Source organism: Manis pentadactyla, chromosome 5, assembly GCF_030020395.1.
Source record: "Manis pentadactyla isolate mManPen7 chromosome 5, mManPen7.hap1, whole genome shotgun sequence".
Classification (NCBI taxonomy): Eukaryota; Metazoa; Chordata; class Mammalia; order Pholidota; family Manidae; genus Manis; species Manis pentadactyla.
The window spans coordinates 111,099,813-111,118,297 of record NC_080023.1 but is presented as its reverse complement, the minus strand read 5'-3'; the positions used below and the strand labels follow the sequence as shown (position 1 = coordinate 111,118,297).

Here is an 18,485-nt window from a genome sequence, read left to right as displayed (position 1 = left end):
ATGTATTTTGATAGGTTTATGGCTCAAAGTTTTTAGAATGTCTGTCAGAGTAACAATTCTATCCTCCTGAAAAGAGGAAAAACTACCTGCAAACAGGCATATTCAAGAACAATACCTTGGGATTACTTCTTTGCTCACATTTGAGGACCAAAACCTATCCATTAGCTTACTAAATCTTTGTCATATGTAACCCATTTTATTCTAGTTCCCTTAAACAAATCCTTTTATTTGGGTATCTCAAACTTACAGAAAGGTACAAAAATAAAAACAAGACAAGAAACATCTATGTATCTTTTACCTAGATTTACTATTGTTAACATTTTATCCCATGTTTCATTATTTGAATATACATACTCTGTGCATACCCTTTTCTGAACCAACTGAGGGTGTTACATATATTATGAACCTAAATACTTCATTTATTTCCTAATAGGGATATTCTCTAGTATAACCACAGTACAGCTATCTACTCTATAAATTTACATTGATACTTTGGTCTGCAATCTGTATTCCAATTTTTTCACTTGATATAATTATATCCTTTATAGTATTTTTTCTTCTCCAGTACAGGGTGCTTTAAAACCTACATAGCAATTTCTCACACAGTATAACAGAAGTGGTTTATAAACCATACTGGTTTATAGTGAACCAAAAACTCACTCTTTAATACTGTATCAGGATCCTATTCATTATGAAACGTTTCAATATCACACATTCATGGATCTTACCCTCTTTCCTAGTTTTCACAACCTATCATTACCTTTTACTTTGTTATTGTAGTCACTAGAATATGCTTACTTTTCAACTGAACTCCACATATGTTTCATATAATATTTTTTGGATCACTATTTTTAACTGAAATTAAAAAACAGTATTGCCTCAAAATTGACATTAACACATTATCTAAATGCTTTGCAAAACATTCAGATAAGATTAATAATCTCTATATTTTTTCTTTTGGTATCATTAATGTACAATTACATGGACCAACATTATGGTTACTAGACTCCCCCCATTACCAAGTCCCCATCACATACCTTATTACAGTCACTGTCCATCAGTGCGGTAAGATGCTATAGAATCACTACTTGTCACTTTGTGTTATACAACCCTCCCTGTGCCCCCACCCCAACATTATGTGTGCTAATTGTAATGCCCCTTTACGCCCATATCCCTCCCTTCCCACCCATCCTCCCCAGTCCCTTTCCCTTTTGTAACTGTTAGTCCATTCTTGGGTTCTGTAAGTCTGCTGCTGTTTTTTTTTTCTTTCTTTTTTTTTTGGTATCATTAATCTACAATTACATGAGGAACATTATGTTTACTAGACTCCCCCCTTCACCAAGTCCCCCCCACATCCCCATTAGTCACTGTCTGTCCATCAGCATAGTAAGATGCTGTAGAATCACTACTTGTCTTCTCTGTGTTGCACAGCCCTCCCCGTGCCCCCACACACATTATACATGCTAATTGTAATGCCCCCTTTCCTCTCCCCCGCCCTTCTCCCTCCCTTCCCACCCATCCTCCCCAGTCCCTTTCCCTTTGGTAACTGTTAGTCCATTCTTGGGTTCTGTGATTCTGCTGCTGTTTTGTTCCTTCAGTTTTCCCTTTGTTCTTATATTCCACATATAAAATCGTTTTGTACTTGTCTTTCTCCGCCTGGCTTATTTCACTGAGCATAATACCCTCTAGCTCCATCCATGTTGTTGCAAATGGTAGGATTTGTTTTCTTCTTGTGTCTGAATAATATTCCATTGTGTATATGTACCATATCTTCTTTATCCATTCATCTACTGATGGACACTCAGGTTGCTTCCATTTCTTGGCTATTGTAAACAGTGCTGCAATAAAAATAGGGGTGCATATGTCTTTTTGAGACTTGGCTCCTGCATTCTTAGGGTAAATTTCTAGGAGTGGAATTCCTGGGTCAAATGGTATTTCTATTTTTAGTTTTTTGAGGAACCTCCATACTGCTTTCCACAAAGGTTGAACTAATTTACATTCCCACCAGGAGTGTAGGAGTGTTCCCCTTTCTCCACATCCTTGCCAACATTTGTTGTTGTTTGTTTTTTGGATGGTGGCCATCCTAACTAGTATGAGGTGATATCTCATTGTGATTTTAATTTTCATTTCCCTGATGATTAGTGATGTGGAGCATCTTTACATGTGCCTGTTGGCCATCTGAATTTCTGCCCATTTAATTGGATTATTCACTTTTTTGTTTGTTGAGGTGCATGAGCTCTTTATATATTTTGGATGTCAACCCCTTACCAGATATGTCATTTATGAATATATTCTCCCATACTGTAGGATGCGTTTTTGTTCTATTGATGGTGTCCTTTGCTGTACAGAAGCTTTTCCGCTTGATATAGTCCCACTTGTTCATTTTTGCTTTTGTTTCCCTTGCCTGGGGAGATATGTTCATGAAGAAGTTGCTCATGTTGCTCATGTTCATGTCCAATAGATTTTTGCCTATGTTTTTTTCCTAAGAGTTTTACGGTTTCATGACTTACATTCAGGTCTTTGACCTGTTTCGAACTTACTTTTGTGTATGGTGTTAGAAAATGATCCAGGTTCATTCTCTTACATGTAGCCATCCAGTTTTGCCAACACCAGCTGTTGAAGAGGCTGTCATTTCCCCATTGTATATCCATGGCTCCTTTATCGTATATTAATTTATCATATATGTTTGGGTTAATACCGGGACTCTCTATTCTGTTCCACTGGTCTGTGGGTCTGTTCTTGTGCCAGTAACAAATTGTCTTGATTACTGTGGCTTTGTAGTACAGCTTGCAGTTGGGAAGTGAGATCCCCCTGCTTTTGTCTTCCTTCTCAGGATTGCTTTGGCTTTTTGGGGTCTTTTGTGGTTCCATATGAATTTTAGAACTATTTGTTCCAGTTTGTTGAAGAATGCTGTTGGTATTTTGATAGGGATTGCATTGAATCTATAGATTGCTTTAGGCAGGATGGCCATTTTGACAATATTAATTCTTCCTAGCCAAGAGGAAGGGATGAGTTTCCATTTGTTAGTGTCCTCTTTAATTTAAGAGTGTCCCATAGTTTTCAGGGTATAGGGCTTTCACTTCCTCGGTTAGGTTTATTCCTAGGTATTTTATTCTTTTTGATGCAATTATGAATGGAATTGTTTTCCTGATTTCTCTTTCTGCTAGTTCATCATTAGTGTATAGGAAGGCAACAGATTTCTGTGTATTAATTTTGTATCCTGCTACTTTGCTGAATACAGATATTAGTTCTAGTAGTTTTGGAGTGGAGACTTTAGGGTTTTTTATGTACAATATCATGTCATCTGCAAATAGTGACAGTTTGACTTTTTCCTTACCAATCTTGATACCCTTTCTTCCTTTGTATTGTCTTTGTTTTACCATGGCCAGGACCTCCAGTACTATGTTGAATAAAAGTGGGGAGTGGGCATCCCTGTCTCATTTCCGATATTAGGTGAAAAGCTTTCAGCTTCTCACTGTTAAGTATGATGTTGGCTGTGGGTCTGTCATATATGGCCTTTATTATGTAGAGGTACTTACCCTCTATACCCATTTTGTTGAGAGTTTCTATCATGAATGGATGTTAAATTTTGTTGAATGCTTTTTCAGCATCTATGGAGATGATTGTGCAGTTTTTGTCCTTCTTTTTGTTGATGTGGTGGATGATGTTGATGGATTTTCGAATGTTCTACGATCCTTGCATCCCTGAGATGAATCCCACTTGAACATGGTGTATGATCCTCTTGATGTGTTTTTGAATTCAGTTTAATATTTTGTTGAGTATTTTTGCATTTATGTTCATCAGGGATATTGGTGTGTAATTTTCTTTTTTTGTGGTGTCTTTGCCTGGTTTTGGTATTAGAGTGATGCTGGCTTCATAGAATGAGTTTGGAAGTATTCCCTCCTCTTCTATTTTTTGGAAAACTTTAAGAACAATGGGTATTATGTCTTCTCTAAATGTCTGATAAACTTCAGCGGTGAATCCATCTGGCCTGGAAATTTTGTTCTTAGGTAGTTTTTTGATTATCATTTCAATTTCATTGCTGGTAATTGGTCTGTTTAGTTTTCCTGTTTCTTCTTTGGTATGTCTTGGAAGGTTGTATTTTTCTAGAAAGTTGTCCATTTCTTCTAGGTTATCCAGCTTGTTAGCATATAGATTTTCATAGCATTCTCTAATAATTGTTTGTATTTCTGTGGTGTCTGTCATGTTTTTCCTTTCTCATTTCTGATTCTATTTATGTATGTAGATTCTAATTTCCTCTTAATAAGTCTGGCTAAGGGTTTATCTATTTTGTTTATTTTCTCAAAGAACCAGCTCTTGGTTTGATTTTTTTCAATTGTTTTATTCCTCTCAATTTTATTTATTTATTCTCTGATCTTTATTTTGTCCCTCCTTCTGGTGACTTGGGGCTTCATTTGTTCTTCTTTTTCCAGTTTCAATAGCTGTGAATTTAGACTATTCATCTGGGATTGTTCTTCCTTCTTAAGTAGGCCTGAATTGCTATATACTTTCCTCTTAGCATTGTGTTGTCATTGTTCTTTGTTTCCATATATATTGCTTGATCTCTGTTTTAATTTGGTCATTGATCCACTGATTATTTAGGAGCATGTTGTTAAGCCTCAATGTGTTTGTGAGTCTTTTTTCTTTCTTTGTACAATTTATTTCTAGTTTTATACCTTTGTGATCTGAGATGTAGGCTGGTAAAATTTCAATCTTTCTGAATTTACTGAGGCTCTTTTTGTGGCCTAGTATGTGGTCTATTCTGGAAAATGTTCCATGTGCACTTGAGAAGAATGTGTGTCCTGCTGCTTTTGGGTGTAGAGCTCTGTAGATGTCTGTTAGGTCCATCTGTTCTAGTGTGTTGTTCAGTGCCTCTGTGTCCTTACTTATTTTCTGTCTTTTTGATCTGTCCTTTGGAGTGAGTGGTGTCTTGAAGTCTCGTAAAATGAATGCATTGCATTCTATTTCCTCCTTTAATTCTGTTAGTATTCATTTCACAAATGTTGGTGCTCCTGTGTTCGGTGCATAGACATTTGTAATGGTTATATCCTCTTTTTGGACTGCCCCCTTTATCATTATGTAATGTCCTTCTTTATCTCTTGTTACTTTCTTTGTTTTGAAGTCTTATTTGTCTAATACACTTACTGCAACACCTGCTTTTTTCTTCCTATTGTTTGCATGAAATATGTTTTTCCATCCCTTCACTTTTAGTCTGTGTATGTCTTTGGGTTTGAGGTGAATTGCTTGTAAGCAGCATATCAATGGGTCTTGCTTTTTTATCCATTCTATTACTCTATGTCTTTTGATTGGTGCATTCAGTCTATTTACATTTAGGGTGGTTATCAATATGTACTTATTGCCATTGCAGGCTTTGGATTCGTGGTCACCAAAGTTTCAAGGGTAGCTTCTTTACTATCTAACCATCTAACTTTAACTCACTTATTATGCTAGTATAAATACAGTCTGATGATTCTTTATTTTTCTCCCTTCTTATTCTTCCTCCTCCATTCTTTCTGTGTTAGGTGTTTTATTCTGTACTTTTTTGCATTTTCCTTGACTGCCTTTGTGGATAGCTGCTTTTATTTTTTGACTTTAGCTAGTATTTGGTTGGTCTTCTTTCTTTGTTGTGATTTTATTTCTCTGTTGACATCTATTTAGCCTTAGGAGTACTTCCTTCTAGAACAATCCCTTTAAAATACCCTGTAGAGGTGGTTTTTGGGAGGTAAATTCCTTCAACTTTTGCCCATCTGGTAATTGTTCAATCCCTCCTTCAAATTTAAATGATAATCTTGCTGGATACAGTATTCTTGCTTCAAAGCCCTTCTGTTTCATTGCATTAAATATATCATGCCATTCTTTTCTGGCCTGTAAGGTTTCTGTTGAGAAGTCTGATGATAGCCTGATGGGTTTTCCTTTGTAGGTGATCTTTTTTCTCTCTCTGGCTGCCTTTAATACCCTGTCCTTTTCTTTGATCTTTGCCAATTTAATTATTATATGTCTTGGTGTTGTCCTCCTTGGGTCCCTTGTTTTGAGAGATCTGTGGGCCTCCATGGTCTGAGACCATTTCCTTCCCAAGTTTAGGTAAGTTTTCATCAATTTTTTCTTCAGAAACACTTTCTGTCCCTTTTTCTCTCTTCTTCTTTTGGTACCATCTATAATGCGAATATTGTTCCGTTTGAATTTGTTACACAGTTCTCTGAATTTTCTTTCATTCAAAGAGATATTTTTATCTCTGCCTCAGCTTCTCTATATTCCTGTTCTCTGATTTCTATTCCATTAACAGTCTCTTGCACCTCATCTAGTCTGCTCTTAAGTCCTTCCATTGATTGTTTCATTTCTGTTATCTCCCTCCTGACTTCTTCCTTTAGCTCTTGCATATTTCTGTGCAGCTCCATCAGCATGGTTATGGGTTTTATTTTGAATTCTTTTTCAGGATGTTTGGTTATATCTGTCTCGCCAGGCCCTCTCCCTGGTTTGTTTGAATGATTTTGGCTGGACCAGGTTCTTCTGCCTTTCATGGCAATAGAAGTTATCACCACAAGTGGTGCGTGTGTCAGCTGGGAAAACAAAGTCCCTTCGTGCTTGCTGGTCATCTTGCCCTTCTCCACTGCCTGTACTGGTTACCCGCACACAGGGAGCTGTCTCTGGGTTAATCCCCTGAGCTGCCATGTGCGGGGTGGCCCTCAGGATAGCCTAGGGCACTGTGGAGGTCACATATGTGCCGGGTGTGTTCTCTTGTGAGAACGGAGCCCCCTCATGCCTTCCGGACCTTGCGCCAGCTTCCTCTGCCTGTGATGGGCAGCTGCGCATACGCAGTAGCCTCTGGGTCTGGCCTGGTTACCTGTGCACTGGGAGAAGACTCTGTGTGGTTGATGTGGGTGGGGCTGCTTGCTGGGTGGTTCGCAGCAGTGGTGGGTCAGCTGGCTTGCTTGCAGTGCCAGCAGGGGGGAATGAATGACAGGCTGTTTATTGCTGTGAGGGACTTCAGAGCTGCACTCCCACACAAGGGCTTAGGGTGCCCGAAGTTACTTAACATTCCAGCCTGCTGTGCTGAGTGTGCCGGGACAATTTTGTCCACCTGTTAAACCTTTGTCCCTTTAAGACTTTTTAAGCGCCTGCTTTTCTTTCATCCCATGGGAGCTGGTTGTGGGGACCTGCTCGCAGTCTACATCTCAGATTTTACTTTTCCCTTTTTCTAATATGCAGTACACCATGTAGTGTGTGTCTGTGCTCGCAGTGCAGATTACTAGGGATGGTTATTTAGCAGTCCTGTGCTTCCACTCCCTCACCACTCTGATTCTTTTCCCCCCACTGGTGAGCTGGGGTGGGGTAAGTGCTCGAGTCTCACCAGGTCATGGCTTTGTATCTTACCCTTTTCGTGAGATGCTGAGTTCACACAAATGTAGATTTAGCCTGGCTGTTGTCCTGTATCTTCTGGTCTCTCTTTTAGGAATAGTTGTATTTGCTGTATTTTCAAAATAACTATGATTTTGGGAGGAGATTTCCACCGCCCTACTTATGCCACCATCTTGAGTGTCCCCCCACTCTATTTTCTAAATTCGTTCAAAAATTTCAACTCCTTGGGAGTGGGGATGTATAGAATACACAATTTTAAAAGGAACTTCAAAACCTAAATACATGTTTAGTTGGTTGTATAAGCTATGCTTCTGAAAAGTAGTCAAATGTAATATTAGAAATGCAAATTTTTATTTTGGTAGGGAAGCATGCTACTTAAGTCCCTGGCCATTCATGGGAAAGAAAATGTAAATGTCAATAAAAGCATGAAAAGATTGTAACTCACAATAGTCAGAAATGCAAATTTAACAACAAAGTACTACTTTTTACTATCAGAATGTTAAATTCAAAACCAAAAGAGAAAATGAGCTAAAACAGGTAATCTCATGCAATGTTAACAGGAATATAAATTCATATAATCTTTTTAGTGAATAATTCAGCAGTTAGTTAAAATAATGTTTATAAACCCCTCTGCTCAATTTCACTCCTACACAGTCATCTTACAGATATACCAAACAGAACTAAGGAGAAAAAAAAAGAAAACTAAATAAGATGTGTTCAATGATGTACCTAATAGCACTGCTTGTAACAGAAAAAAATTAAACTTTATAGTGTATTGGTTACATTAATTATGGCACATACAATTATTGAAAAATTATTGTCTGTTGACATGGAAAGGTAATAAATAACATTGTTTTAAAAAGCAAGTTGCACTGGAGATATACAGATGATCATGTATATATTTTTAAAAGTGCATGCTTTTATTTTTGGAAATTCAAAGAAAATGACTGGATAACTATACATCTAGCTGTTAATAATGGTTACCTTTGTAAATGGGCTCCTTAAGAGTTGGAATATGGCAAATGCAGGTTTTTATACTTCTAGAGCTGTGTTTTTTATTTGAAAATAAGAATATTTTATTTTTATTAATACTAATTAAAAAGTATATGCCATTATGGTTTACAGATTATACATCATTTCCATATTCTTTTATGTAACACTTTATTTAAAAGTGAGAATTTTTAAAAAGGGTAAATTCCTTTTATTTGGAAAAGTAGGTTCAGTTGGTTATTTATGATAAGCTCTAACCAAAGCCTTTAAAAGTCACTTACCCAGTTCCATCTTCAAAAGAGGTTTTCCATCTCAATGTGATTGAATAGGGAACAAGGTCTGTTATGGAAAATTCACGCACTTTAAATGCTGGTGAGAGAATCGCACACTGAAAATAAGATGTATAGCATAAATAAATCAACAAACACAAAACAAAGCCTAGATTACCTTGACTGAACTGCTTAATAAAGTCCTTGTAATAAAACTGTTACCTTTTAAAAATTAGTTTTTAGGTACATAGTTAAAATTTTAAAATGTCAGAGTAATCTTTGTGACCTTGTAAAAGTTAACATAAAATATTTTTAAATCTCAGAAAAGTATTTTAAATTACAAGAATTCATAAAATAAATGTTCTTTCAGTTCACTTACAGACATATTGTCCTATGATAGTTTAAAGATATTAATTAGAAAGACACAAGTATCTTACTTCTCAAGAATTTCAATCTACTTAATGTTAGCCTATTGACAAGTGGATTGGAACGGATACTAGTAAACAGTCCCTGCAGGCCTATCACCATATTTCTGGCAAAACAGACCTTTTCTAAATAAAAAGAAAAAAAGTGGTAATAATCATACCTGTAATGCACATCCTCTTGCAACAGCTTCATCGGCATTTAATGTGGTACTTATGTCTTTCAGAAAGAATTTAGTGATTTGTTCCTTCACTGCAGGAATTCGTGTTGCTCCCCCTACAATTTCTATACTATTTATGTCTTCACGTTGTAAGTCTGAAAAATAAAGCGTTTCTGAGAAAAATAGTCTGTATAAAAAATTGAGTAAAATAGTAAAATAAGATAGTCACATTCCTGGAAAGTACTTTTTTTAAAAGTAGATTTTTTTTATTTACACAAAACAAGATTAAATGGAAAGAACATAAAAACAAATTTTGGAAAAAGGCAAAAAATAAAAAATATCTGTTTGTCAGGCACTGCATTTGGTTCAGTGCAGTTATAGAGTAACAATGGAGAAGTACCTCATGCACTTTAAAGGGACTCTTCAGAGTTCTTCAATTTTTCTAACTTCCATCTTATAAATCCCCACAGAAGGTTTTTTTGGTTGATTACCAAAAATTTCAACAGAAAGTATTTATATCCCCTTTTCTACTTTTAGTTTCATCTTAGAATCTTTTATGTACTTACATATAAAACCTTCAAATGTAACTAGCATTAGTTTTATAATACAAACAATAAAATGAGCCAGGAGTTCTCAGAAACCCAGATTTCTAGTACCCTATGCTTATGAGTAAAGAATGAGTTATAATATCTCTTTAAAAAAAAAAACACATGAAGTTTTTACTGCTTTTACCATTTCCTACCCCATTCAAGTGAGTAATACTATGGTATATTTTTGATGGTTCAGTAATTTACACTTACTAGCTTGTTCCATTACTGCTTTTAATGGTGGTTCAACCCTGGCAAAGAGGGAAGCACATAATTGTTCAAACTGAGCCCTGTGGGAAAATAAAACAAAATTGATTATTTTGGGATATAAAAACTGGGCATATCTTCTAAAATAACAGAATGAAACAAATCAGACATGATCTAAACATGAGAAAATAAGCATTTCTCAAACTGAAAACATACATGGTACCTGTTCATTTTACTAGAGACATCAAGGTCATTCATGAAACACTCAATGTTCAGTGGAAGATCTGATGCATTTGCACTCATTAGCTTCTTTAGTTTCTCACACTCCTGATATAAGCGCAACAAGGCTCGAGAGTTTTCTTTCACATTTATCTTATATTTGGTCTTGAACTCATCACAGAAGTAGTTTACTAAAGCCTCATCAAAGTTCCTGCCACCCAAATATGGATCAAAGGTTGTAGCCAAGACCTGTTTAATTGAAAAATCAGAACTGAATTTTCAGAAATATAAATGCTTTCAAAAAAAAAAGAAAATATCTTTTAAAATTAAAATCAGAGTCAAAGAACTTGTCAAAAATCACATAGAGGTGCCAAATTTGGAATCCCTTATATTAACTATGACTTATTTAGCCAATATATTTACCACTCTAAATTATCTGCTTTAAGTTATAGAACCATATATAATTTAAAAAATAATTTTAATTCTGAAATAATTGAGTTACAACTAAAACTTTATTATAATCTCATATCCTCTGGTTCTACAAAAACACTGACCAGGTAGGTCAAAAACGAAGTTTAAAAGAGCAAAGAAACAATCCTACAGCATGCAACCAAAGATAAAACAATCAAGAAAAGCCAATCCAAAAATTAAATCTGAAATACTGTAATTGGTCAATTTATAGATTAGGAAGAATTAGACCTGGCTTTTTTTTTTTAAAGCCAGGCTATTTTTGTTTTATTAAAGTACCATTGATATACAATCTTACAATCTTATGTTGACTTGAAATATACAATACAGTGGTTCAATAGTTACCCATATTATTAAATCCTCACCCCCTCTAGCATGGTCACTATCTATCAACATAGTAAGATGTTACAGAACCATTAACTGCATTTGTGCTGAACTACTGACCCCGTGACCAATGTAAGCCTTCTTATATTGTGATTGTGAATTATTGTGCCTTTTTATACCCTTCCCTCTACCCCCAACCCTCTCCAACCTCTTCCCCTTGGTAACCACTAGTCCCTTCTTGGTGTCTATGAATCTACTGCTATTTTGTTCCTGCTGTTTTGCTTTTTTTTAATACTCCACAAATAAGTGAAATTATTTGGTATTTGTCTTTCTCTGCTTGGATTATTTCACTGAGCCTAATACCCTCTAGATCCATCCATATTGTTGTAAATGGAAGGATTTCTTTTATTTTTATAAAAGCCAAGCTATTTTTATAAAAATATATTAGAAACTAAAGAACACATGAGAGATCAAACACACACATAAACAGAGCTAAAGAGACAGAAAGAGAGAGAGAGGAGGAGAGACAAGCATTTAATGTAATAAGCTTGTTGAGCAGTAAGCCCCTGCTAGTTAGTCAGATAGAAGAGATGGTAAGTCACAGAACTTCAACACTACAGCTCTTGTAAATAAAGGACAAAGACATCAAGTTTCAGTCTCTCTCCTCCCAGCAGAGGGCACAAATGACTACTTATAACAGTCACTACTAAAGAAACAGAATCCCATTGTTGGTACGGTTCATTGATTTTTTTTTTTCCCATGAGAATGGGTGGTGGAATAGCCATAACATCGCAGTAGGATGTGAGCATAATATGACTAGGCTGTCATTCCACAGACTAGCATGGAGAATCCACAGATAGCCTTCTCATGAGGTTCAGTGTTACCCCAAATTAAATGCAAGTTGTGTTGCTATGTGATAAGCACAAATGTGCATCCTTCTGGAGAGAAAGGGCATAGCTTTTGTCAGACTTTCAAAGGTGTCTAGGTTCTAAATATTATATATCACTAAGTTATCTACTAAAAAGGAAGGAAGAAAAATAATTCTTTTAAAATTAAGTTAAAATTCAAGACCACCAAGGATTAAGTCAACTTAAACTACCTTATATTCAGTATGAACTCTTTCCCTTTAATTTTCTTATTACAAGAATATTATAATAATATAAACTGTAAGATAAAAGGCTCTGAAAGGTGTTGGATAACCTAAAGCATTTCATCTTCTAAGTAAATTCTACACACATAATGGAGAGAAAGTATGCATTAAGTTTGGATAAGATAATCAGTGTAAGAATGAATATAAAACCAAATATAGACTACAAGATTTAAGCACATAGAAGTAAATAATGCCACATCATTAGGACTCCTGCATATGAAGGTTTTTAAAAACAATGAGAAACACTTTAGAAAATGTTTCCTAAGTATATTTATAGACAAATATGCAATTTATGCTGAAAGCTGACTTAGCACTTCAACAATAATAAAAAATTGCTAATACACATTTTAGTCTCTAACATATGGCATTCTAAGCATTTCAGATACATTAACTCATTTTGTCCTCAAAAACTGTGTGAAGTAGTTATTGATACTATCATCAGGTGAGGAACCTGGAATTTTTTCAAGATCAGTTTTTAAGTGGCAGAGCCAGGATTTAACAGACTTATATATAGTTCTCTCTATAGTCTTTTGTGCTCTTAAAGTCTTCTCTAAATAGTCTTATGTGCTCTTAACTGTTAAAGTTAAATAAATAAATCATTAATCAATGACTTGTTTAATCAAGTATTATGTACTTACTTTAAGTTTTCCTTTGTTAAAAGCACAAACTGAGACCTGGTAGGCAGAATGTCCCATATCAATAAATATTACATTTCTTGGTTTCTCATCTAATGGGGGAAGATCCTGTTTATAAATTCCATATGCTAGTGCAACTGTGTACAAAAAAAGAATTAGGTTAATTCCAGGATAGCAATCATTCAGAGAACAGATGAAGTCACTTTGATTCTGCACTTTAATACATAGAATATTACAAATTATTAAAGTAAATTAATTTTTTGTGATGTGGTTAATTATGTTTTAAGTTTTATTTTTCTCTTCTTACAGCCAATGTTAAGGCCTGTTTAACCTCTGCCAAAATGTTGTACTACAAAATGACAAGTTTACAAGAAGCAGTATATAATAGAGTTAAAAAAATGTTTTAATTAGAAAAACTGTTAACAGTATTTTTCTGAGAGTGATTTCAAATTATAAAGTGCTCACCTGCAGTAGTTTCATTCATCAACCTTAAACAATTTAAACCTGCAACTTGGGCTGCGGCCATCACAGATCTTCTCTCAGTATCAGTGAAAAAGCTAGGAATCTGATATTTAAAACAATAATTAAGTATATTAGTTTGTACTAGATTTTACTTAAACATTTCATCAATTGAAAATGTAAAATAATTGCACTAAAACTCATGTACAGCTTCAGGCAAAGAATGGTGCCCTAAATAAAAATGAGAAAAAAAATTTTTTTTTTTTTATGTTTGGCAATTTCTGTACCATAAAGTGTTGACCTAAAGTATGAACACAAATTTAAAACAATTAGTAAGGTGGAATAATTTCACAGAATATTCACAACATGTTAATCTAAATCATTTTTGTGTTAGTCTGGTCTATGAAAAAATCTATTTGCTCATCTTTAATAATGGAAAATTGAAAATACAGGAGTCTGTTAAAATGAAACCGATTAAATATATTATTTTATAGCAATATAATGGAATCTTATGTAGCTGTTAGAAGAAAGAATCAGATCTGGATTATCATTGAATACTGTATTATATTAAAAATAAAAAGACATGTATAACATGATTTCATTTTTGTTTATGCATATGGTACTAGAAGGATATAATCTCAAGTGTTTATAATAGTTAACATTTCAAAGGCATGGGGGGACTATATTGCAGGGGGTTTATGATGAGCATGAGTTTCTTTGAACTCAGGTTTTTAACTTTAAGATTTACATATACTTAATTCTTTCAAACTAAGAAGCACTTTGATTTGGTCTACAGACAGACCTCTAAAAAGCTAATTAAGTATACTCTTGAACAAAATGAATGGGGCTCTTCTAATATTAAGTTTTAAGTAGTCTTCCCCAATTTTATTGCTTTTTGAATTTAGAAATTTCATGTAACAGGAAAATAACTTGAATTTTGATAAGTTTGTTTATCATGATTTTGGTACTATCCTTCTGACAATATCCCAAATTGTAATGTGTAGGTTATTTAATATTTACTGAGCACTTGTACACCAGGTGCTTTTCTAGCCACTAGGTGTACAATAACACATAAAACAGAGAAAATACTTCCCTTTGTATAGCTCACAATGGTGTCTGTCTACTGCACTAACTAAAAAGTTATTATGGCCAAGAAATTCATAATGCTCTATATTCTGATACTAACTTCTGACATGAAAATAATATCAGGTATAGTTAAATAGCTAGAGATGGATTTGAATTTAAGAAGGGTTTTTAAAATCTGCACCATTCTGACACTTTAAATGATGTAAATTGGAAGAGTCATTAGCATAGGCTTGGAAATAAACTATTCTGGATCTACAGACTTATTAGCTATGTTGATTTTGAGCAAGTTATTTAACTTCTTTGTGTCTCAGTTTTTTAATATATAAAATTTGGGTTAATAATATTCTATCTCATAGTTTTTCTAAAAATTAAATGGCTAATACATATTAAATGACTATTATAGTGCCTCACCAATGGTAAACTATTATTTACTATTACTAAACGACTGGAAAACAAAACATTAAGCTCTAATATTTTTCTTTCATTTAAAAAATTCCAAATACCTATGAAAAAAATCTATTAAATTCACTGAGTAGTTCATAATCTGATTCTATTTTTCTGATGACATGAGACTGTTGAATTTATGTTACACTCAAGTTTAAAAGTATCAAGAATGTATTCACATTTAGGTGACAACATTAACTTATCAATATATAATGGGATCTCAAGAGATAAGATAAATAATTAAATGTTTTGTTAAGAATCCTTAAAGATCTTTTCTTTCTGAAAAGAAATACTGCACTCTCTCACTTGTATGTGGGATATACAGAAGTCAAATTTATAAAAGCACAGAGTAGAATGGTGGTTACCAGGGGCAGGAACGTGGGAGAAATGTGGAGGTATTGGCCAGAGGATACAAAATTTTGGTTCTGTAGGATGAGTAAGGTTCTAGAAATCTAATGTACAGCATGGCATCTGTAGTTAATATTGTATTATACACTAAAAATTTGCTAAGGTAGCATATCTCAAGTGCTTTCACCACAGGGACAAAACTAAGAGGGACATGTTAATTACTTGACTGTAGTAATCATTTCACAATGTACAATATGTGTATCAAAGCATCATGTTATGCACATATAATTTTTTTAAAAGGTATAAGGAAATTTTGAAGGTGATAAAGTACATTTATTGATTGTGACTGACAGTTGCATAGGTGTATGCATATGTCAAAACTTCTGAAAGTATACTCATTAAATATATCCAATTTATCATTAAAAAAAGAGATATTTTCTTTCTGATACAGAAAATACACAATCTCAAATTCGCAACTAGGAACTTTCAACCTGTGTCATAAAATGTTAAGTTCCCTAGAGGTTAGAAGTGTTACCTGGAAAGATTCTTAGGGATAAGTGGCAAGTACAGTAGTCACTAACAAATCACATACATTAGTTTTTGTTTTCTGTTTTTTTTAAATTTTTTCAAAGATTTACTGATTACCACAATTGACTTTACAGGAAACTCAATCTTGAACTTCATCAAATAGGGTGTTTTTTTTTTAACATAAAAATAAAAATGGATTTGGGTTTTTGCTAGATAAAGGCAAAAAGAGTAAAGAAAAGGGAAGGAAATATTTCAATATACCATTAATACAGTGGAAACTATAATTCAAGGGTATTCATTACTGAAGTTAAAACTTACTGAAATCACACAGTCAGCCACTGGTTTCTTCAAGGCATTTTCTGAAGTCTCTTTAAGTTTGGCCAACAGCATTCCAGTAACTTGTTCAATTGCAAAAGGTCTCTCTTCTTCTAGATACCGTACCTAAAACCAGAAGTTGAGATACTTACTAAAAGTCATTTATTCATCCAACAAATACGTTAGGAGCATCTACTCTATACATGATGAATATACAATAGGGGAAAGGGCAAAGTTCTTGCTCAAGGAAGTCATATTCCAAAAATAGATCTTAGTTCTAATATTACACTTCTCATTTCTAAAGTTTAGTGCCTTTCACAATTTATTTTCGAAAGTGTCTTTCTTGCTCTAAATCTTCACCTTCCACAAAAACATTTTTATCATTTGCTTTCCAAGAAAGCAATAAAGGATAAAAAGATCAAATTTTTCTTTTTGAAAGTTAAGAGCTCTGCCTGGGTTTAAAATGAAACCATTAGTCATATAATTTTGGGAAAGTGAAATGAGCACATCAGGGAAAAAAAGAAAATTTCCTTATCTAAAAAAATATATATATAATATCCATTCCTCTAAGGTTTGTGGGGATAATTATGAACATTAGAAATGTATATATATATGAAATTTAAAATGTATTCTTTTGACTAAATAACCTTTTCATCTTACACACAGGTTTAAAACTAAGTTACATTCAAGCACATAAAATGAAACTTTACAATGACCAAGGAGTATTGGAGGACCTGGGCTTTATTTAAGTAACCAAACCCTTTTATAATGGCAATCACAAAATTTATAAGCAATACAAAGTTACCAAAGAACCTAATAGCTACATTTAATCTATTGAGGAAAAGGCTGTCTTTTATCTCTGTATTCCCAGAAAAGTGAGTTATTTTATTCTCTAGCACTGAACTTTAGAAGAGCTTTATAGAACTTTTCTCTCAAACAGTACCATGTATGTATGTTTGTAGGTGTGTATAATTATGTACATATAATGATACAAGATTTACTTTGAAAGAGAACTAATATTTGATATCCATTTTTTTCCAAATCAACTTACAGGTAAGTTCAACCCAAATATTGTATGAAATTACTCTCTTTAAACATGGGAAGAAATCAAGCACACTGAAATAGGAGAATCTTAAACATGGTCTTAGTTTTGCAGGAGGCACAATATTCTTTTGTATAATAATATAAAAGTTAGAAGGAAAAAACACCAAAGTATATACAGAGAAATGTCTCAAAAAATAAATGGACAAAATGCTTGAGGAATCAAATGCTAAAATAAAGATCTTCAATTATTAAAACATGAGGAAACTTACTTCAACACAGAACTGACTGTTTTCAAAGTCTCTTCAATTAGTTTACATGCAATTGCTTGACTGCATAAAAATTATCACTCAAAAATTAGGTTTTAGCTTTCTTTAAAAAAATTTGTTTTTCTCAAACTATTTACAAAACATTTAAAATTTTCCTTTTAAAGAACAGAAGCAAAAGAATTTAAGTAGTTTAGAGTTACATTGCTCCAAGAGTCATTAACCAGAATTTATATCTAAAGGATATAAGAATATTATCTCATTTATTGCTATCATAACCAATCCAGCTTCCTAGTCATAAATCTTGACCCATAAATTTTACCGTAAGGTAAAATTACAATTTGTCTCCTTGTTTTTAACCTCTCAAGGTATCTTTTTTGAACTGTTTTAACAGCCTTATGTCTCCTTACAATTCATCATTCATTGTGTAATCAGAACCCTCTTGTAAAAATGGAAATATGTGCATAGCATTAAAACATAAAAAGTTCAAAAAGTTATTAAAATAGTTTTGAGATGTAATTCATATAGCATAAAGTTCATCCTTCTGAAGTGTACAATTTAATGACTTTTAGTATATTCACAAAGTTGTGCATTTATCACCACTAATTATACTACATTTTCATCACCCTAAAAAGAAATCATGTACCAATTAGCAGTCACTCCCCATTTCCCTTAACCCCTAGCAAACACAAATCTATTTTCTGGTCTATTGATTTGCCTGATTCTGGACATCCACGTAAGTGGAATCATGTAATATGTGGTCTTTTGTATCTGTTTTTTTCACTTAGCGTGTTTCCAAGGTTTATCCATGTAATAGTGCATACCTTTACTTCACTCCTTTTTATGGTCAAATAAATTCCAGTGCAGAGATTTTGTTTATCCACTCATCAGCTGGTGGGTGCTTGGGTTGCTTTTACCTTTTGGCTACTATGAATAATGCTATAACAAACATATATGTACAAGTTCTTGTATGCACATATGGCTCAATTTTATTGTGTATACAGGTGACCCTTGAACAACATGGGTTTGAACTGCACAGGTCCACTCATATGTGAATTTTTTTCAACAAATATACAGTTGACCATTGAGCAATGTGGGTTTGATATGAAGGTCCACTTAAATACGGTTTTTTTCAGTAAGTATATTGGGAACATTTTTGGAGATTTGTGATAATTTGAAAAAAACAATTTCTTTTCTCTAACTTTACTGT

The 18,485-nt window shown here is 33.8% G+C and overlaps 1 protein-coding gene across 1 annotated transcript in view; it reads right to left on the bottom strand.

Moving 5' to 3' along the window:
- HSPA4L (heat shock protein family A (Hsp70) member 4 like) overlaps positions 1-18,485 on the bottom strand; it is a 56,922-nt gene that overhangs the window by 27,767 nt on the left and 10,670 nt on the right. Inside the window, exons 4-10 of the mRNA XM_036922954.2 lie at positions 15,972-16,094; positions 13,254-13,353; positions 12,792-12,925; positions 10,216-10,460; positions 9,999-10,075; positions 9,202-9,353; positions 8,628-8,734 (exon numbers count right to left, since the gene is read on the bottom strand). Coding sequence (XP_036778849.2) covers positions 8,628-8,734; positions 9,202-9,353; positions 9,999-10,075; positions 10,216-10,460; positions 12,792-12,925; positions 13,254-13,353; positions 15,972-16,094 — 938 coding nt within the window. The remainder of the gene's footprint in view (positions 1-8,627; positions 8,735-9,201; positions 9,354-9,998; positions 10,076-10,215; positions 10,461-12,791; positions 12,926-13,253; positions 13,354-15,971; positions 16,095-18,485) is intronic.